Source organism: Muscardinus avellanarius (genome assembly GCF_963383645.1).
Source record: "Muscardinus avellanarius genome assembly, chromosome: 10".
In the NCBI taxonomy this organism is placed as follows: domain Eukaryota; kingdom Metazoa; phylum Chordata; class Mammalia; order Rodentia; family Gliridae; genus Muscardinus; species Muscardinus avellanarius.
This window is the reverse complement of record NC_137796.1, coordinates 113,210,401-113,231,334: the sequence shown is the minus strand read 5'-3', so window position 1 is coordinate 113,231,334 and position 20,934 is coordinate 113,210,401. Positions and strand designations below refer to the sequence as shown.

Below are 20,934 nucleotides of genomic sequence, written 5' to 3'. Positions count from 1 at the left end.
GCTGGGGGTTTGCCCCATAATTTGCTGCGTTCTCTCACCACCCCACAGATCAGAGCATCAGCACTTGCCCTCCAATCTCCTTCCTTAGATTTGAGGAGCTATTTTGTTTTGCTTTTAAGGTAAACCTTATAAATGAACTGTACTACACAAAGGAAGTACACAGATTGTGTGTGTACAGCCCCGTGAATTTACCCAGTGTGAGCATACTGAATAACCAGCCCCCCAGAACATCGATTGACTGTTAGACTTGGGCGGTTTCTTCTCTGCCAAGGAGAGCCACAGCAGTTTTCCTTAGTTGCCTGGACAGGTATTCCCCGCGGGGTGATGATGCCATTTGGTTGAGCAGGAGTATCCTGAGGGGCTGAAGGGCTTGTCCTGTCTTTGAGGGCCTCCTGGCAGCCATCTACCCAAACACACTGGCCCCTCACAGGCAGAATCGCGCTGGCCCTCTCACAGGGTCTTCGGGGCTCAGTGTCAGTGTCCCCCGGAGGCAGGCCCTGCAGAAGGGACAGGAAAAGAAATTGGTCCTTGGTGCCAGCCACAGGGAATGGCTGAGGCTGAGGCTGGACATCAGGGCTGCCCCTGTGGGCATCCACCCTTTGCCTGCCCTCTCTGGTCTTTGTAGGGAACGGGCATTCTGGGAGTTCTACAGCTTGACTCAGACATACCCTTTTCAGTTAGTACTACATCTGTGAAAGACCTTTCCCGAGCTGGTTCACAGACCTAGACCTTCTGGCCTGGTCTATTCTTTTATTTTGAAACAGGGTCTAAGTTGCAGATGGCCTTGCTAAGTAGCTGAGGCTGGTCACAAACCTATAATGCTCCTGTTTCAGCCTCCCAAGTACGAGGATACAAACATGGTCTTTTAAGCTCTGGGCATTTGTGTCTGTGAGACCTCTCCTGGAGGTCTGTCCCCTCTAACCAGAGATTGGTGAATGCCAGATCTGGAGGCATAGGCTCAGTCCAAGGTCTGTGTCCCTCGCTTTGTGTGGGCACTAACTTGGGGGTCTTTGCTGAGGCGGCTGCTTCGTCTTTTGTGCAGTTGAGATGGGGGACTAGTGTCTGAGGAAGGCCAGTGTCAGCACCAGACCCTGCCAGCTAGCCCAGCAGCCTCTCATCACTGTGCTGGCGGAGGTGGTCCTGCACATCAGGTCCTTTGGCAGGTCCTCAGAGGGCCCAGCAGGCAGTCTAAGGAGACCCACACTTTTCTTTCTTTCTTTCTTTCTTTCTTTCTTTCTTTCTTTCTTTATTTATTTATTTATTTATTTATTTATTTATTGGTGGTACTGGGGTTCCTGGAAACCCTTCTACCTCAGGGCTACACTCCCAGACACCTATTTTTTTATATTTTTATTTGGAAACAGTCTCTTAAGCCAGCGCGGCTGGCTTTGAACCTGCTGGCTTGGAACCTGCTGGCTTCGAACCTGCGCGATCCTCCTGTCTCCGCCTCCCAAGCGCAGGGATTACAAGCGTGCGCCACCACGCCCGGCTTAGACCCACACTTTCAAGTAGCTCACCTCTGAGGAAAGGAATGGCCTCACAGAGTCCAGGACTCAGCTGCCTAGGGCCTCGTTTAATTAATTATTTTTTGCATTCCTGGGATTTAACCCAGCGGTGCTCTGCCACTAAGCTACATCCTCAACCCTATTTATTATGTTGCTAGAGATTGAACCTGGGGTATTCCACTTCCAAGGTACCCCTCCAGGTCCCCCCCCCACTTTTTTGCAGTAGTGGGGATGGAACCCGGGGCGTTCTACCTCTGAGCCCCACCCCCAGCCCTACTTTTTTATTCTTTTATTTTGAAACAGGGTCTCACTGAGTTGCAGAGGGCCTCAATAAGTAGTTGAGGCTGGTCATGAACCGTGATCCTCCTTTCTCAGCCTCCCAAATGCTGGGATTACAAGTGTGTGCCACCACCTGGCTCCTATTTTTTATTCTTTATTTTGAAACAGGGTCTCACTGAGTTGCAGAGGGCCTCACTAAGTAGTAGCTGAGGCTGTCCGGAAAATGTGATCCTCCAGTGTCAGCTTTCCAAATGCTGGGATTACAAGCGTGCGCCACCATACCTGGCATGTCCCCTTCTCATAAGTAAATCTTTCTAGCTAGATGTGGTGGCACACACCTATAATAATCCCAGTTACATGGCAGACTGAGGCAGAGGTATTGCAAGTTTGAGGCCAGACCAGGCAACTTAATGGGACCCTGTTTCAAAATAAAGGAAAAAGGGTTGGCCTGCCTCTTATCCTCGTACTTGAGAGGTTGAGTGAGGAGGACCACAGGTTTGAGGCTAGCCTCAGAAACTTAGTGAGACCATTCCAAAATAAAACATAAATCAGTACCAGTACTTGGGAGGTGAGACAGGAGAATCACAAGTTCAAAGATCACAAGTTCAAGGACAGCCTCAGCAAGTAATGACATACTCATCAAATTAGTGAGATCTTGTTTCTAAATAAAAATAAAATAGAGCTGGGGTTGCAGCTTGGAAGCAGAATACCCCTATTTCAAAATAAAAAAGAACAGGGCTTGGGGTACAGTTCAGAGGTAGAATGCCCCTGGGTTCAATCCCCAGTACTGCAAAAAAATAAATAAAACAAAAAACCAGGGTCTGCCGGGTATGGTGGCGCACACTTGTAAACACCCCCCCCACCCCCCCACCCCCCCCCCCCCCGCTTGGGAGGCAGAGACAGGAGGATCGCACAGGTTCGAAGCCAGCTGTGCTGGCTTACGAGACCCTGTTTTCAAATAAAAATATAAAAAATAGGCCTGGGAGTGTAGCCCGGAGGTAGGGCTTCCAGGAACCCCAGTTCCACCAAAAAAAACAAAAACAAAAAACAGGGTCTGCCGGGCATGGTGGCACGTGCTTGTAATCCCAGCATTTGGGAGGCTGAGACCAGAGGATCGCAGTTCCCAAACAGCCCCAGCTACTTAGTGAGGCCATTTTTTTTTTTTTTTTTTTTTTTTTTTTGGTGGTACTGGTGGTGGAACCCAGAGGCTTTCTACTTCCGGGCTATACTCCCAGACCTATTTTTATATTATTTTATTTGGAAACAGGGTCTCACTAAGTTGCTGAGAGCCTCACTAAGTAGCTGAGGCTGGCTTTGAACCTGTGTGATCCTCCTGTCTCAGCCTCCCAAGCGCAGGGATTACAAGCGTGCACCACCACACCCGTCCTTAGTGAAGCCATTTGTAACTTAGTAAGACCCGGTTTCAAAATAAAGAATAAAAATTAGGGCTAAAGGTGCAGCTCGGAAGTCGAATGCCTCTAGGTTCCATCTCCAGTACCGCAAAAAAACACCAAACAAAAAAACCAGGGTCTTATAGCCAGGCATGGTGGTGCATGCTTAATTCAGTGAGACCCTGTTTCAAAATAAAGAATAAAAAATAAGTCTGGAAGTGTAGTTTGGAGGTAGAATGGCCCTGGGTTCAATCCTTAATACTGAAAGAAAAGAAAAAAATAGTCTGGGTGTGGTGGCACACACTTGTAATCCCAGCATTCGGGAGACTGAGACCGGAGACCGGAGGATCACGTGGTTCAAGGACAGCCTGAGCTACTCAGTGAGGCCCTTTGCAACTCAGTGAGACTGGGTTTCAAAATAAAGAATGAAAAATAAAGCTGGGGTTAAGAGACCCTGTTTCCAAATAAAAAGTATAAAAATAGGTCTGGGAGTGTAGCCTGGAGGTAGAAGGGCTTCCAGGAACCCCAGTACCACACACACACAAAAAAAGCTGGGGGTGTAGCTTGGAGGTAGAATGTCCCTGGGTTCCATCCCCAGTACCACACACACACACACACACACACACACACACAAAAAAAAAAAAAAAAAAAAAATTAAAAATAGGGTTGGGAGTATAGTTCAGAGGTAGAATGCACCTAGGTTCAATCCCTAGTACCAAAACAAACAAACAAACAAAAAACAGAATAATAAAAAAGGTTGAGAGTGTAGCTCAAGGGTATAGTGCTCTTGGGTCAATCCTCAGTACAAATAAATAAATAAATAGAAAATTAAAATGGCAGGCAGGCATAGTGGCGCACACTTGTAATCCCAGCATTTGGGAGGCTGAGAGAGGAGGATTGTGATTTGCAGACAGCCTCAGCTACTTAGTGAGTCCCTTTGCAACTCAGTGGGACCCTGTTTCAGAATAAAAGGACTAGCTGGGTGTGGTGGCGCACACTTGTAATCCCCGCGCTTGGGAGGCTGAGACAGGAGGATTGCACAAGTTCGAAGCCAGCCTCAGCTACTTAGTGAGGCTCTCAGCAATTTAGTGAGACCCTGTTTCCAAATAAAATATAAAATAGGTCTGGGAGTATAGCCTGGTGGGAGAAAGCCTCTGGGTTCCACCCCTAATACCACATAAATAAATAAATAAATAAATAAATAAATAAATAAATAAATAAATAAAAGGACTAGCTGGGTGTGGTGGCACATGCTTGTAATCCTCGTGCTTGGGAGGTGGAGACAGGAGGATAGCGCTGGTTCGGAGCCAGCCTCCCTGGTTTAAGAGACCCTGTTTCCAAATAAAAAAAAATATATAAAATAGGTCTGGGAGTGTAGCCCGGAGGTAGAAGGGCTTCCAGGAACCCCAGTACCACAAATAAATAAATAAATAAATAAAATAAAAAATAAAAGGACTAGCCGGGTGTGACCCTGTTTCCAAATAAAGTATAAAATAGGTCTGGGAGTATAGCCCTGAGGTAGAAAAGCCCCTGAGTTCCACCCCCAATATCACTAAATAAATAAATAATAAAAAACAAATAAAATAGCCGGGCGTGGTGGCATACACTTGTAATCCCAGCATTCGGGAGGCTGAGACCGGAGGGGGTGTAGCTCAGAGGTTGACTGCCTCTGGGTTCCATCCCCAGACTCACTAAATAAATAAATAAATAAATAAATAAATAAATAAATAAATAAATAAATATAAAAGGACTAGCCGGGCGTGGTGGTGCACACTTATAATCCCAGCATTTGGGAGGTGGAGACTGGAGGATCCTGGTTCACAGATACCCTCAGCTACTTAATGAGGCCCTCCGCAACTTAGTGAGACCCCGTTTCAAAAATAAAAAATAGGGCAGGGGTGTAGCTGGACGGTCGAATGCTCCTGGGTTCCATCCCCAGACCTGATAAATAAATAAATAAATAAATAAATAAATAAATAAATAAATAAATGGACTAAAAAATAGGGCTTGGGTCCATCCTCAGTACTGAAAAAGATATGAATAAAAAATAGGGCTGGGGCCAAGCCTGGTGGCGCACACTTGTAATCCCAGCATTCGGGAGGCTGATACCAGAGGATCGTGGTTTGTGGACAGCCTCAGCTACTTAGGCCCTCTGTAATTTAGTGAGACCCTGTTTCAAAATAAAGAATAAACCAGGCGTGGTGGTGTACACTTTGTAATCCCAGCATTTGGGAGGGTGAGACAGGAGGATTGTGGTTCACGGACAGCCTCAGCTACTTAGTGAGGCCCTTCGCAACTTAGTGAGACCCTCTTTCAAAATAAAGAATAAAGCCAGGCGTGGTGGCGCACACTTGTAATCCCAGTGCTTGGGAGGCTGAGACAGGAGGATCGCGCAGGTTCAAAACCAGCCTCAGCTACTTAGTGAGGCTCTCAGCAACTTAGTGAGACCCTGTTTCCAAATAAAGTATAAAAATAGGTCTGGGAGTATAGCCCGGAGGTAGAAAAGCCCCTGGGTTTCACCAGTACCCCCCACACACACACACAGAATAAAATAGTTGGGCTAGGGCTGTACCTCGGAGGTAGATTGCCCCTAGGTTCCATCCCCAGTACTGCTAAATAAATAAATAAATAACAAAATAAAAAAAATCGGGTAGGGGATGTAGCTTGGAGGATTAATGTTCCTGGGTTCTGTCCCCAGATGTGCAAAAAAAAAAAAAAAAAAAAATAGGTCTGGGGGGTGTAGCTTGGAAGTAAAATGCACCTGGGTCCCATCTCCTCAGTACCACAAAAGAAAAGGAAAAAAAGAAAAATGGCTAGGAATATAGTTCAGAGGTAGGATAATTGCCTGCCATGCTTGAGGCCCTAGGTTCAATCCTCAGCACAGAAGGAAGGAGAGGAAGGAGGATGGGAAGAAGGAAGGCCGTCTACCCAGCTCAGGCACCCTTGGGTGGTCTGTCTGCACAGCTCTGACCTGCTGACTGCGCCATCACAGGGCAGCACTCAGGCTGGCCTTGGAGGAGCATGGCCATGCAAGATGGACGGCCAAGGCCCTCCAGCCTGTGTGCCACCCTGGGCTGTGGCGCTCCCAGCTGCCTGGGCCGCCTCCCTGAGCTGCCCTCTCCTCTCTTCCAGGGTCTCTGGCATGGTGCTCAAGGCCTTCTTCCCCACGTGCTGCGCCTCGGCGGACAGTGGTCTACTGGTGGGTCGCTGGGTCCCGGAGCAGAGCAGTGCAGTGGTGCTGGCCGTGGTGCATTTCCCCTTCATCCCCATCCATGTCAAGGAGCTCCTGGCCAAGGTGCAGCAGACCAGCCGGGTAGGCGTGGCTGTGCTGGGCACGTGGTGCCTGCGCCAGCAGGAGCCCGAGGAGAGCCTGGGCCGCTTCCTGGAGGGCCTGGGCACCATCTTCTCCCATGAGCCCTGGTTGCAGCTGAGCTGGGAGAGAGGCAGCAAGTCTTGGAGCTGCAAAGCCACCCGCCGGCAGGTGCCCAATGGCCCCGAGGCCTCCGGCGAGGACCAGGTCATGCTCATCTTCTATGACCAGCGTAAGGTGCTGCTGTCCCAGCTGCACCCGCCCATAGCCCTGCCTGACCACCAGGCTGGAGATGCCACGGCCAGTACGGGGGGCCTGGCTGTGGTCTTTGACACAGTGGCACGCAGTGAGGTGCTCTTCCGCAGCGACCGCTTCCATGAGGGCCCTGTGCGCCTGAGCCACTGGCAGTCAGAAGGTGTGGAGGCCAGCATCCTCCTGGAGCTGGCGAAGCAGGCCTCAGGGCCCATCTGCCTGCTGTTGGCCTGCCTGCTGTCGCTGGTCTCCACTGCCAGCACCTGCCGGTAGGTGCTCCAAGACTGCTGGGGTGGGTGGGCATCAGGCCCCTCACAGTCGGGCTTAAGCCTTCAGTGGGCTCTGGCTCTCACCCTGCTTTCCCTCCCCTGTCACCTCCAAGGATGGCCCAGTGGTGGCTGCAGCTCCAGGTCCCTTCTGCCTGAGCAGGAGCCAGCAGCCTCAGTTAGTAGAGGGGCACCAGGTAGCCATATGGGTGGACCACAGGAAACTCAGGTCCCTGGGAGAGATGAGAACGGACCCTTGGCCTGCCTGGGAGCTGTTTGTTCTGAGGACTTGCAGGCCCGCACAACTCCCTCCTGCCCCCACTCCACTCAGCAGGCCTTCAGGTGCAGAGGTGGCTGTGGGCCACAGGGCAGCTCCCATTCACCACCCACAGACAGCGACTACCTGGGCGGCAGCTCCCAGCCCTGCTCTCCATACCACTGCAGGCTCCTGGGCTGCTGGCCTGGCTCAGGGATCTGTTGTTTTGTTTTGAGGGCTTGGGGGACTTTTTGATACTGGGGATTGAACTCAGGGGTGTTCTACCACTGAGGTACACATCTAGCTCTCTTAACTATTTTTTTTTTTTTATACTGGGGATTGAACCCAGGGGCATTCTACCTTGGAACTACAGTCCTTTTTTTATTCTTTATTTTGAATCAGGGTCTCACTGAGTTGCAGAGGGCCTCACTAAGTAGCTGAGGCTGTCCGCGAACCGTATCCTCCTGTCTCAGCATCCCAAGTACTGGAATTACAAGCATGTGCCACCATGCCTGGCTTATTTATTTATTTATATGGTATTGGGAACTGAACCCAGGGACATTCTACCTCTGAGCTATACCCCAATCCTTTTTATTTTTTCATTTTGAAGCAGGCTCTCACTAGGCTGCTGAAAATGTCACTAAGTTGTTGAAGCTATCCTCAAATTTGTAATCCTGTTGTCTCAGCCTCCCAAGTAGTGGGATTCCAGGCATGTGCCACCATGCCTGGCTTATTTATTTATTTATTTATTTATTTATTTATTTATTTATTTATTGTGGTACCAGGAATGGAACCCAAGAGCATTGTACCTCTGAGCTATACCCCCATTCCAATCCTAGTTTTTGGTCTTTGTGTGTGTGTGTGTGTGTGTGTGTGTGTGTGTGTGTGGTGCTGGGGGTGGAACCCAGAGGGTTTTCTACCTCCAGGCTATACTCCCAGATCTATTTTATACTTTATTTGGAAACAGGGTCTCACTAAGTTGCTGAGAGCCTCACTAAGAAGCTGAGGTTGGCTTTGAACCTGTGCGATCCTCCTGTCGCAGCCTTCCACACGTTGGGATTACAAGCGTGCACCACCATGCTCGGCTCCTATTTTTTTATTCTTTACTTTGAAACAAGGTCTCACTAAGTTGAAGAGAACCTCACTAAGTAGCTGAGGCTGTTCATGAACTGCGATCCTCCTGTCTCAGCCTCCCGAATGCTGGGATTACAAGTGTGCGTCATCACGCCCAGCTCCTATTTTTAATTTAATACAGGGTCTTGATAAATTGCTGAGGCTGGTCTTGAATAATAATCCTCCTCCTCCTTAGCCTCCTGAGTCACTGGGATTACAGGCGTGAACTGTGTCAGGCGTGTACTGTGTCAGGCTTTTGTAAAAGCTGGGTGCTGGGGGTGCCAGGGTGGCTTATGAACAGAGGGCCTAGGAGCTGGGCCTGGGAGTCCCTCTCTCCTTGAGAAGACATTTCCCTGGTTCAGTGGTTCACCCTCAGTTATCCCTGATCCTTTGGTTTGACACCGTCAGGTGTGGGGCCTGGCCTGGTCCACTTACCAGGGAATCTGGGCATGCTTGGGCACTGGCTGGGGGAGAGCCTCTAGAAGCTCCTGTGGAGACACACCTCGGGTTGTAGGAGCTGCTGGAGATCTTGATGTGAGGCTGGGCCTTGATGACAGCCTTAGAATCAATTAGGTGAAGGTGCGTGTCTTGGCCCAGGTGCTGTTTTGTCAGAGGTCTTTAGCCATTAAAGGTTAAAAACTGCTGTGTGAACTGGGCGTGGTAGCACATGCTTGTAATCCTAGTACTTGGGAGGCTGAGACAGGAGGATCACAGGTTCATGGCCAGCCTTAGTGCTTAGTGAGGCCCTCAGCAACTCAGTGAGACCCTGTTTCAGACTAAAGAATAAAGCCGGGCTTTGTGGCCACTCTTGTAATCCCTGCTCTTGGGAGGCTGAGACAGGAGGATCGCACAGGTTCAAAGCCAGCCTCAGCCAGCTTAAGAGACCCTGTTTCCAAATAAAATATAAAATAGGTCTGGGAGTGTAGCCTGGAGGTAGAAGGCTCCTGGGTTTCATCCCCAATACCACCAAAAAAAAAAAAAAAAAAAAAAAAGTAGGGCTGGGGATGTCTCTTGGAGGTAGAATGCCCCTTGGTTCCATCCCCAGAACTGCAAAACAAACTAACAAAACAAAACAAAAAAGCTAAAGAATAAAAAATAGGGCTAGGGGTATAACTCGGAGGTAGAATGCCCTGGTTCAATCTCCAGTTCCGTATTTCAAAAAAAAAAAAAAGGAAGAACTGCTGTGTGCACCCACCAGGCAGGCTGGTCTGTGGTTGGTTGTGAGCGCCGCACTCAGGTGGGGTGTGGCTGCCCACAGCAGCAGGGCCCTCTGCCTCTTGTGCGGTGGCATCCTTCCCAGGCAGCTCCAGGGTGTCGTCTCTCCACTCTGGAGAGACCCCTGCCTGGGTGGGGTCTCTGGCCAGCAAGAGCACATCTGCTTGGTTGGCGGTCGGGAAGGGGATGCTCTGCTAAATGAGGTTCATTCTTGGGATGGGCTCAGAGGCATTCGGCTGGAGACAGACCTTCAAACCCGTGGTTCTAGGCAGGTGCTTAGTTGCGGCTCTGCACTTTGTAGGATCCCTGGGGCCTCCTGCCTCCAGGGCTCAGAGTCGGGATACTGGGCCCAGCAGGCCTCCCTTGCAGAACAAGTGTACTGGTGTCTGTGCCCTCGATGGGCTCTGACCTCAAGCTGCAGCCCGTCCCCGGTGAAGGCAGCAAGTAGCCATTGGGCGTTTTCTTCTGCCCTTGCTGGCAAACATCTCCTCTTGGCCTGTGAAAGCCTGCGGGCATCTTACCGCTTCCTCTGCCTGCGAGAAACCCAGTCTCCTTGGGGAGCTGGGTCAGTCCTGGAGACCCATGTGAGCCTCTGGGGTGCCACCTGACAGGCAGGGCAAGGTCCTGGGTGGGCCGAAGGTCTTCAGTCTCCATTTTGGCCCATCTTTCTTTTTTTTTCTTTTTTTCGGTACTGGGGATGGAACCCTAGGGCATTCTATCTATCTTCAAGCTGCTACAGCCACAGCTCTATTTTTCTTTTTCTTTTTCTTTTTCTTTTTTTTGGTGGTACTGGGGTTGGAACCTAGGGTCTTTCACCTCTGGGCTATACTCCCAGACCTGTTTTCTATTTTATTTGGAAACAGGGTCTTGCTAAGTTGCTGAGAGCCTCACTAAGTAGCTGAGGCTGGCTTCGAACCTGTGCGATCCTCCTGTCTCAGCCTCCGAAGCATGCGCCACCACACCTGGCTTCATTCTTTATTTTGGTGGTACTGGGGGTGGAACCCAGAGACTTTCTACCCCCGGGCTATACTCCCAGACCTTTTTTTAAAATATTTTATTTGGAAACAGGGTCTCACTAAGTTGCTGAGAGCCTCACTAAGTAGCTGAGGCTGGCTTCGAAACCATGCGATCCTCCTGTCTCAGCCTCCCAAGCGCGGGGATTACAAGCGTGTGCCACCACGCCTGGCCTTCATTCTTTATTTTGAAATAGGGTCTCACTGAGTTGTGAAGGGCCTTGCTAAGTAGCTGAGGCTGGCCGGCTGTGAACCGTAATCCTCCTGCCTCAGCTTCCCAAATGCTGGGATTACAAGTGTGTGCCACCACACCCTGCTTCCAGCCCTATATTTTATTCTTTATTTTGGGACAAGGTCTCACAGAGTTGTAAAGGGCCTCACTAGGTAGCTGAGGTTGTCTGTGAACCGCAATCCTATCTCAGCCTCCCAAGTACTGGGATTACAAGTGTGCAGCACCAGGCCTGGCTCTGTTGGGCCATCTTGATCAGGTGTGTGTGTGTTACTGAGGATTGAGCTCATGGGCATTCTACCTCCAAGTTATACTTTCAGCCCTTTTTATTTTTTATTTTGAAACAGGGTCTCACTAAGCGCAGAGGCTGGCCTTGAACCCCTGATCCTCCTGTCTCTCAAGCACGCGCCACCACACCAGCTCATACTTAGCTCTGGGGTCAGTTGGTAAGCTGAGGTGTCCGTGAGGGCAGAGCCTGCAAGGCAGCCAGGCTCTGTGCTGATGTCAAGCCCGTGTGAGGGTGCACTCTGGGAGTGGCGCCCACACTCCCTGGCCCCTAGCTGGGCTCTGGGGCCTGCCCTGCCTCCTCGCCCTGCTGATTTCTCAGCCCTGTAACTGCATGGCGGAGGGGCACTGGCAGAAAGACGAAGCTCGGAGGAGCTGAAGCAGAAACAGAAGGCGCCGCCTCCCGCTCTGCAGGCTGTGGAAGCTGTGGCCCCTGCCCTTCATCAGGAGCAAGCTCTCCACCTGTGAGCAGCTCCGGCTCCGGCTGGAGCACCTCACACTGGTCTTCAGCACCCAGAAGGCGGAGAGCCCTGCGCAGCTCATGAGGTACGGGCTTGCCTCCTGGGGTGGGCGGCCGTGGCCCCCTCCTTGCCCCGCGGAGCCCAGGCCCGCGTGCGTGGCCTCGTGTGCCCACTGGCTGCCTCTCCCCAGGAAGGCCAACATGCTGGTGTCTGTGCTGCTGGATGTGGCCCTCGGCCTCGCACTGCTGTCCTGGCTCCATAGCAGCAACCGGATCGGGCAGCTGGCCGACGCCCTCGTCCCCGTCGCTGACGTGAGTGTGCGAGATAGCCTGCTCCCTGGCGCTGGGAGACCCTGCTGGGAAGCTGAGTGTCCTTAGCTGACCGGCGCAGCCCTTCCCAGTCCTCGCCCTAAACACAAGGTGCCGGTGCCTGGAGCCTGTTGGGACCTGTGGAGCTTGTTTGTTTCCAGCCCTGGGGATGGAGCCCAGGCATGCTACCTCCGACCTACACCCCAGCCCTATGTTTTTATTCTTTATTTTTAATTTATTTTATTTTTTTGGTACTGGGGATGGAACCCAGGGGCTTTTCTACCTCCAGCCTATACTCCCAGACCAATTTTATATTTTATTTGGAAACAGCGTCTTGCTAAGTTGCTGAGAGCATCACTAAGTTGCTGGGGCTGGTTTTGAACCTGTGCGATCCTCCTGTGTCAGCCTCCCGAATGCTGGGATTACAGGTGTGCGCCACCACATGAAACCTGTGTTTGTTTGTTTGTTTGTTTTGTTTGTTTTTGGTGGTACTGGGGGTGAAACCCAGAGGCTTTTCTACTTCTGGGCAACACTCGCAGACCTATTTTCTATTTTATTTGGAAACAGGGTCTCTCTAAGTTGCTGAAAGCCTCACTAAGTAGCTGAGGCTGGCTTCGAACCTGCGCGATCCTCCTGTCTCAGCCTCCCAAGCGCTGAGATTACAAGCGTGGGCCACCACGCCCGGCTCTTATTCTTTAGTTTGAAACAGGTTCTCACCAAGTATCTGAGGCTGGCCGTGAACCTTGATTCTCTTGTCTCAGCTTCCCAAGTACTGGAATTATAAGCATGCGCCACCATGCCCGGCTGGGACATATGTTTTGTAGGCGGCATTTGCCAAGTGTTTGCTTTCCCCTTCTCAGGGTAGCTGTGTCTGGGCCACTTGCAGTCAAGTCTTGGGGGGAGCCCTCTCCCTGCCCCATATCATGGATCTCCATTACATTGGTACCCACTCCCGGGACTGGGTCTACTCTCCTAGATTCTGGTGCCCTCTGCAGTCAATGTTAGAAAACCTTTCAGTGAAGCCAGGCGTGGTGGCGCATGCTTGTAATCCTAGTACTAGTACGTGGGAGGCTGAGACAGGAGGATCAGCCTCAGATACTTAGTGAGACCCTGTTTCAAAATAAAGGATAAGCCAGGTGTGGTTGCGCACACTTGTAATCCCCGCGCTTGGGAGGCTGAAACAGGAGGATCGCACAGGTTTGAACCCAGCCTCAGCTATTTTGTGAGGCTCTCAGCAACTCAGTGAGACCCTGTTTCCAAATAAAATTTAAAATAGGTCTGGGAGTATAGCCTGGAGGTAGAAAGCCCCTGGGTTCCACCCCCAGTACCACCAAAAAAAAATAAATAAATAAAATAAAATAAAGGATAAAAAATAGGGCTGGGGTGTAGCTCGGAGGTAGAATGCCCCTTGGTTTGATCCTCAGCACCACGAAAGAAAGAAAAAAAGAAAAGAAAACCTCCCAGTCCAGGGCTTTGCTGACTGTGTGATTGCCATGCTGAAGCCAGCGGCACAAATGAGTCTTCTGTCCCCCCCTTCCCTGCGCAGCGTGCGCCACGCTTCAGGCCCTCCCTCCTTTCCTGCCCATGTCCGTGAATCATTTCTGTGCTGTCTTGGAGGCACCAGCTTCTTCCCTCCCTTGCATGGAGCTTGTGGTCTTCTTAGGTTATCCTACCCTTGGGCCCAGGCTCTGCCCTGCCAGCATCCAGGCTATAGGTGTGTTCTGGGCCTGCTATGGCCGGGCCAGCACTCTGGGGGCGAGAGTGGACTCCAGCTCCCCATGGACTGATAGGCTAGGCTAGACAGGGAGGCCAGCCTGGAGGAGGGCTGGGAACGCGGCCTGGGTGTTTCCACACTCCACCTCTTGGCCAACTCTGTCCTTGACTTCCCTTTTGCAAAAATTGCTCAGAGTATCAATATTTAATTTAAAAATGAAAGTCTCTTCCTGCTGCTGAGCTCTTATCCTTTAAATATTAAATATGCTCTATTTATAAAGAATGCTCTTCTCTTGGTGCTAGGCTTGACACAGTGAGGCCTTAGCACGGGGTTGGGAGAGGCCTTGGAGTGGGCAGAGGGGAGCACGTAGGCATTGCTCCTGGCCTTGCTGAGGCTTCCTCAGCCTGCCGTCTGACGCCGTAGCACCTGGGTGCTGGCCCCCACGCCCCCGTGGTTGGGACCCAACTTGTGCTGTTCTCCACTGCCGGGGTCCAGCCCTAGCAAGAGTCGAGGTTCGTGTGTTGGTAAGAGAAGAGCTGAGGTCGATGAGAGAACTGCCACACGAGACCAGGTTCAAACTGCTCTGCTTTATTCAGGATTGTTACAGTTTTTATACTTTCTGTTTTGGCAGAACGGCAAGGGCATGGCCATGCAGGCAGGAACTCCAAGGACGGGGAAAGTTTTATTCTTTATAGACTTCAGGGCAGGGTGCCAGACATTTAAATGATCATAGTGTGCTTCGTCTCACTTCACAAGGCCGACTCGAACTCAATCTTATACATTGGCCCAAACTAAGGTCAGTTTGAACTTAATGTTTGGCCCAAACTTTATTCTTGGGAAAAAAATCTTTGCCGCCTGAGTCTCTCACAAGCCGCTGCCCATCAGTTTTAGTTATAATGCTTTTTTTTTTTTTTTTTTTTGCGGGTCTGGGGATGGAACCCAGGGGCATTTGACCTCCGAGCTACACCCTCTGCCCTGTTTTTAATTCTTTATTTTGAAACAGGGTCTCACTGAGTTGCAGAAGGCCTCACTAAGTAGCTGAGGCTGTCCACAAACCACGATCCTCCAGGTCTCAGCCTCCCGAATGCTGGGATTGCAAGTGTGCGCCACCATGCCCGGCTCAGTTATAATGCTTATACATAAAATTCCAATTATACATATTGATCCAGATAATCCTAAAATAATTTTGTAAAGAAAGGAATGCTAGACATACTTCATGGGGGATCTACGCCTTTGCGGATCCCCTGATCAAGCTTTCTCAAGATCTGCATGAGATACTGTAGCACTCCACGTCCTTGTGCCATCTCTTGTCCCTACCTGATCTTGTCCTTTCCTTGGGGAACTCTGCCCTGCGTGCCCCGGGTCTGACATCCTCTCGCTCACGAGGCCATCCCTGGGGCAGCCCAGGCCTTTGGCAGAGGACTACATTGGCTCCACTGCAGGGCTCGAGGTGAATGGGGCCTGTCCAGCTTGGGCCACATCTGGGTGTGAGCGTCCTTGATGCCCTGTGGCCCTGTGGTGTGGTGGGAGGGAGAGGGATGCTCTCGGGTGGGAGGGGAAAGGGCCTGGCTGCTTCCACACACTGCCTCTTGGCAGCAGTCTACACCATCAGAGAACGGGCGGGGGACCACTGTCAGCTGTCCAGGCTGTATACTTAGGACCACGGGGATAGGCCCCAGATACCAGAGTCACTTGTGAAGAAGGCTTCATGGCTGACAAGTTCAGGAAACATTGTTTCTGCACATCAGGAGGTAGCTGTCTGCGCCCTGGGAGAGAGGAATGTGGCACCTCTCCCTGGCCAGGGGACACTTTTGGGAGGTCAGATGCCGACTCTGGCCACCCCACTTGTGCCTGCAGCACGTGGCTGAGGAGCTGCAGCATCTGCTGCAGTGGCTGATGGGTGCTCCTGCCGGGCTCAAGATGAACCGGGCGCTGGACCAGGTGCTGGGCCGCTTCTTCCTGTACCACATCCACCTGTGGATCAGTAAGTACCCGGCAGGCGGTGGGGCCGCTGGTGGGGCTGCGAGGCCCTGGGCGAGGAGGGCCCGGGGCTTTGCTGGGCTCCCTCCCTACCCTCTTCCTGACCGCCAGCATGCGAAACCCACTGTGCTAGACTGAGCCAGCTGCCTGACCCAGGGTCAGGCCAGCGATGGCCTGTGCTTGGAGTTTTCTGAAGCCTCCTGTGTGTGTGCTCGGTGAGGATGGGGCGGGGGGGGGCAGGCCTCCCGGTGCCCTCAGGGCTGACCCCACCCCTCCAGGCTACATCCACCTCCTGTCCCCCTTCATCGAGCGCATCCTGTGGCACGTGGGCCTCTCGGCCTGCCTGGGCCTGACAGTCGCCTTGTCCCTCCTGTCCGACATCATTGCCCTCCTCACCTTCCACATCTACTGCTTCTATGTCTATGGCGCCAGGTAGGTGTGCCTCTGAGGGAGTCCTCCTGGCCAGGGCTGGCGGCGGGTTCCTAGCCTGGGAGGCCCGGCCTGGCCCTCAGTGCCTGCATCTTGCAGGCTGTACTGCCTGAAGATCTGCGGCCTGTCCTCTCTCTGGCGTCTCTTCCGGGGGAAGAAGTGGAATGTTCTGCGCCAACGGGTGGATTCCTGCTCCTACGACCTCGACCAGGTAGCAGCAGGACTCAGTGGGAGGGGCAAGCACTGCAGCTGGCCTCGTGCTGACCCCACCTCCGGTTCTGCTGGCCTGGCCAGTGCAGCTGCTTGGGCACTGCAAGGGTCAGCCTGTGCGGACCCACAGTTGGCCCTGGTGGGAGGTGCCTTCAGACAGTGCAGGTTTTCTCCCAGGCCGGAGACAGACCCTGCCTCTGGCTCCGCAGGGCCTGGGCCGCAGGCCGAGCCTAGACTGATAGACACAGGGACTGCTCCAGCCCATTGCTCTCTCATCCTTGACCCAGGGCATAATGGTGGTCTCCCCGGGAGGTGCCATGTCCCTGGCTGTACCCTCATGGTACAGGAGGGCTGTCCCCAGCTCACTGAGAAGGCTGGAAGTTCACTTAGGAGACTGTGGTCCCAGGGTGGACAGGGGTGGGCACAGGTATGGCCAGCGCTGGGGGCCAGCCCTGCCTGGGTCTTGCGATGCCAGGTGTGCCGTCTTCTCCCCACAGCTCTTCATTGGGACCCTGCTCTTCACCATCCTGCTCTTCCTCCTGCCCACCACAGCCTTGTACTACCTGGTGTTCACCCTGGTAAGCCACGCACCTGTTGTCACCGGGCCGTCGCGCTCACCGTGTTGTGCTGTGGGCTGTGGCGCAGGCTCTCCGCCCTGCACGCCACGTCAGCATGGCTGTTCTGGACCCTCTGGGCAGTGTGTGCTGGCTCTTGCCTTGAGCTCTGGACCACATGGCCGGGTGTAGGGAGAGTGAGAGCCTTGGCAGACAGGCGGGGCCCTGGAGGGGGCCTGCCCCTAGGAGACCTGAGTCCAGGAGGTGGTGGCACCCAGGTGGCCTGGGCCATCCACGACTCATCTGTCAGCACGTGGCCTGGTGGGAGGGTCGATCGTTCTGCCTTGCTCTGCCTGGAGCAGGACTCCTGCTTCCTTCCTGGCCCTGCGTACCCAGGCCCTCGTCTTGGGCCCAGGAGGCTCCGTGCTCTCCCCAGCTGGACCATGCTTTCTCCAGGGCCCCTGAGGCCATGGTCGCCTTTGTTGTTGGCCAGGCCTGTCGGGCTGCTCTGCTGTGGGCATGTCTGGCGTGGCTCTGGCTCCAGCTCTGGCTCAGAGGCCCCAGTGTTGCCTCTCCTGCAGCTCCGGCTCCTGGTCGTCACGGTGCAGGGCCTGATCCATCTGCTTGTGGACCTCATTAACTCCTTGCCACTGTACTCACTTGGCCTTCGGCTCTGCCGACCCTACAGACTGGCAGGTGAGTGCTGTGAGTTCCCACCAGCCTCTGGGGGGTGGGGACACGGCGCGGGCACTGCAAAGGCACCTTCTGTCTGGAGCAGTGGCATGTGTGGTGTGTGGTCTGGGCAGGCGGTGAGGCAGGCGCCTGCTGAGCCAGCTGCCTCCGTGAGGTGGAGCAGGGGCCGACCTGAGGCCCAGACCTGACATGTGGAGACCTGCGTACCATGCCCATGTGCCGTGGGTGGTGTATGTGCCCGAGGTAGTATGCGTGTTGTCTGGCCACAGCTCCGAGAAGACCAGTCTGTTCAGTCGTGTGGGTCGTGTGCCTACTGCTGCCCCTCAGCCTGGGAAGGGCAAGCTGTGATGAGGGCTGCCCAGCTGGCCTGCAGGACAGGAGCACCTCGCACTGTCCACAGCCAGCACCCGCCCTCGGGTGGGAGGCTAACCACTGGCAATGACGCTGTGGATTACCTCATCTGGCTCATGGGCACCCCACAGCCGGTGGCCTGAGGCTTCCTGGCAGAGCCATTATCCAGCACCCATTTAGGGGTTCCCAAGGTGGCCGGCCTGCACGGTGGCTCTCCCCGCAGCTCAGAGCCGGAGGATATAGATGTGTGTGTTTGTCGGCTTTGAATCGCGGTCTGCCTTCTTGGCATTGGGCCTCCCTCTGCAGCTGGACAGATACCACAGCCCTTTCTAGAACATCTTTCCTGCCGGGCATGGTGGCGCATGCTTGTAATCCCAGTACTTGGGAGGCTGAGACAGGAAGATCACAGGTTCAAAGCCAGCCTCAGCAGCTTAGTGAGCCCCTGTTTCCAAATAGGAAATAAAATCAGGATGGGGGTACAACATGGAGCGAGGATGCCTCTAGGTTCCATCCCCAGTATCACACACAAAAAGAACATCTTTAGCTGGGCATGGTGGTGCACGCCTGTAATCCCAGCATTTGGGAGGCTGAGACAGGAGGATCGTGGTTCATGGCCAGCCTCGGCTACTTAGTAAGGCTCTTGCAACTCAGTGAGACCCTGTTTCAAAATAAAGATTAAAAAATAGGACTGGGGTGTAGCTCGGAGGTCGAATGCCCCAGGGTTCCACCCCCAGTACTGCACACACACACAAAAGACCATCTTTCCATGCTACTTTCCCTGCTGGCTCCAGGTGGGTCAGGCCAGGGACCCATCTGCAGCCCTCCATGTATGCCCTAAGGCCATGTTTGCTGCGGAACCGAGGGGTAGGCAGGGACAGAGCAAGCCCATGGCAGCCTGGGTGCCCAGCTCCTTCCTCCCACCTGTGGTGCAGCCAGAGCAGGGTCATTTCAACCTCACGAGAAAGGCCTGGTGCTACCTTCTCCCTTCTTAAGTCCCATGTGAACCTTGGGGCCTCTCCATCAAGTGAGCATTATGTCTCTGAGTTATTTACATTTATTTATTTATTAAATTATTAAGTTATTTATTTATTGTGTTACTGGGGATGGAATCCAGGGGCATTCTACCTCCTAGGTACACCCCAGTCCTATTTTTTATTCTTTTTCGGTGGTACTGGGGGTGGAACCCAGAGGCTTTCTACCTCCGGGCTATACTCCCAGACCCATTTTATATTTTATTTGGAAACAGGGTCTCACTAAGTTGCTGAAAGCCTCACTAACAGGGTCTCACTAAGTTGCTGAACCCTCACGGGTTCAAGGCTGGCTTTGAACCTGTGTGATCCTCCTGTCTCAGCCTCCCAAGCGCCGGGATTACAAGCGTGTGCCACCACGCCTGGCATTTTATTCTTTATTTTGGAACAGGCTCTCACTAAATTGCCGAGGACCTCACTAAGTAGCTGAGGCTGGCCGCCAACCCGGATCCTTTCATCTCAACCTCCCAAGTACTGGGATTACAAGCATGTGCCACCACGCCTGGCTTATTTTTCTTTTGAAATAAGATCTCACTAGGTTAATAAGAATCTCACTATTTGGTGACTGTGCTTGAGCCTGCCATCCTCCTGTCTCAGCCTCCCAAGTGCTGGATTACAAGGGTGCACCACCATGCCCAGCTCTGTAGAGCCTTTGATATTGGCCTGGCAGCCAACTCAAAGAGACAGTTTGGAAGGACGAGAGCAGGAAGAGCTGTGTGTGTCCAGGCAGGCCTGCCACCATCTGGGGCATTCAGAGAAGGGGCCTCGTCACCAGAGTCATCGGCCCGGGCCACTGCCCGTGCCACCTGGCCCATAGCAGGCCCCTCAGGGTCTTGGGACTGTGTTCACAGGGGCTCTCCCCCCAGTTAAGCACCTTGGTCTCCTTGCAGCTGGTGTGAAGTTCCGCATCCTGGAGCATGAGGCCAGCAGGCCCCTCCGCCTCCTGATGCAGGTAAGGCCTCCCTGTGCCCTGCGCTGCCACCTGGGGCCTGGACCCCTCTGTCTTGCTGTCTGTGTTCTGGGACAACTAGAGTCAACCAGTGAATGGTGTAGGTGTCACCGTGCCAGCCTGGGGTCAGGTATTGGCAGGAGGGCCCAGAGGAACTGGGAGCTTCCTCTACAGAGGAAGCCCCCAGGCCACTGGCACCACTCCCCACTGTGACCAGAGCCTCCTGCTGGGCCTGAGCACTCTGCTCTGCTCGGCCAAGGCCAGGCCCAGCCTGTGCCCAGGGGCCCCTGGCCCTGAGCCAGACACCCTGAGCTGCCTGGGGCTGCCCACTGGGCTCTCGTCCTGACTCCTGTCCTGGGCCCCAGGGTCAAGTTCCAGATGGACCAGAACTGATTGAGAATCGTGTGCCTGGACTGTGGCATCATCCTAAGCAGTCCTAGGTGCTGGTCTCTGGGAGGGTGCAGGCGAGTTTTGGGTAACTTGCCAGGTGCCAAGCTGTCTCTTGGGTGTCCCTCCTGCCCCAGGTGGTGTCTCCCAGATGCCGAGGCAGCCAGGGACTCTGCCTGACCTCCATCCTGCCCAAGGGGGCTCCCGGGAGCTGAGTGAATCCTGGGGTGGGCGTGCAGCTCCAGGGAGCACAGAGCTACCGCCCTGTGAATGCCCACGTACCTCTGAGCGCCCCCTGACCGCCGCCCTGTCCTTCCAGATCAACCCCCTGTCCTACGGCCGCGTGGTGCATACCTACCGCTTGCCCAGCTGTGGCTGCCACCCCAAGCACTCCTGGGGCTCCCTGTGCCGCAAGCTGTTCTTCGGAGAGCTTATCTACCCCTGGAGGCAGAGAGGAGACAAGCAGGACTGAGGGCACCGCCGTGCACAGCCGGTCACCCCCCTGCTTTGCCAGCAGGTGTTGACCTTGGGGCAGGGCAGGTTCACACAGGCCAGGCCACGCCTTCCATGTGCTGAGTGTGGGTGCCTTGGCCCGCTGCCTGCACCCCAGTCCTCACCATCGGCCTTGGAAGCTGCCTCCTGGTCGGCATGGTCAGTCGGCCCACAGCCTGATGCTCCGTAGCCCCAGCCTGCCCAGGAGTGTCATCGGCCCCCCTGTGGGCTGAGGTGGCAGGTCTCACCCTGTCAGGTGGGATG

The 20,934-nt window shown here is 53.6% G+C and overlaps 1 protein-coding gene across 5 annotated transcripts; it reads left to right on the top strand.

The window, feature by feature from the left end:
* Positions 1-6,317: 6,317 nt before the first annotated feature.
* On the top strand, positions 6,318-20,650 carry PIGQ (phosphatidylinositol glycan anchor biosynthesis class Q; the record flags this gene model as incomplete). Of its 5 annotated transcripts, none has more annotated exons than XM_080702154.1 (10): positions 6,318-7,006; positions 11,529-11,660; positions 11,766-11,886; positions 15,455-15,581; positions 15,856-16,009; positions 16,106-16,217; positions 16,714-16,782; positions 17,352-17,466; positions 19,733-19,794; positions 20,498-20,650. In XM_080702154.1, 10 exons carry the CDS (start codon positions 6,318-6,320, stop codon positions 20,648-20,650), a joined length of 1,734 nt encoding a protein of 577 aa, XP_080558280.1. The 5 variants fall into 5 exon arrangements, with proteins under 5 accessions (XP_080558280.1, XP_080558279.1, XP_080558278.1 ...); XM_080702153.1 differs by having other exon boundaries at positions 16,714-16,794; XM_080702152.1 differs by having other exon boundaries at positions 11,766-11,942; positions 15,421-15,581; positions 16,714-16,794.
* Positions 20,651-20,934: the final 284 nt, after the last annotated feature.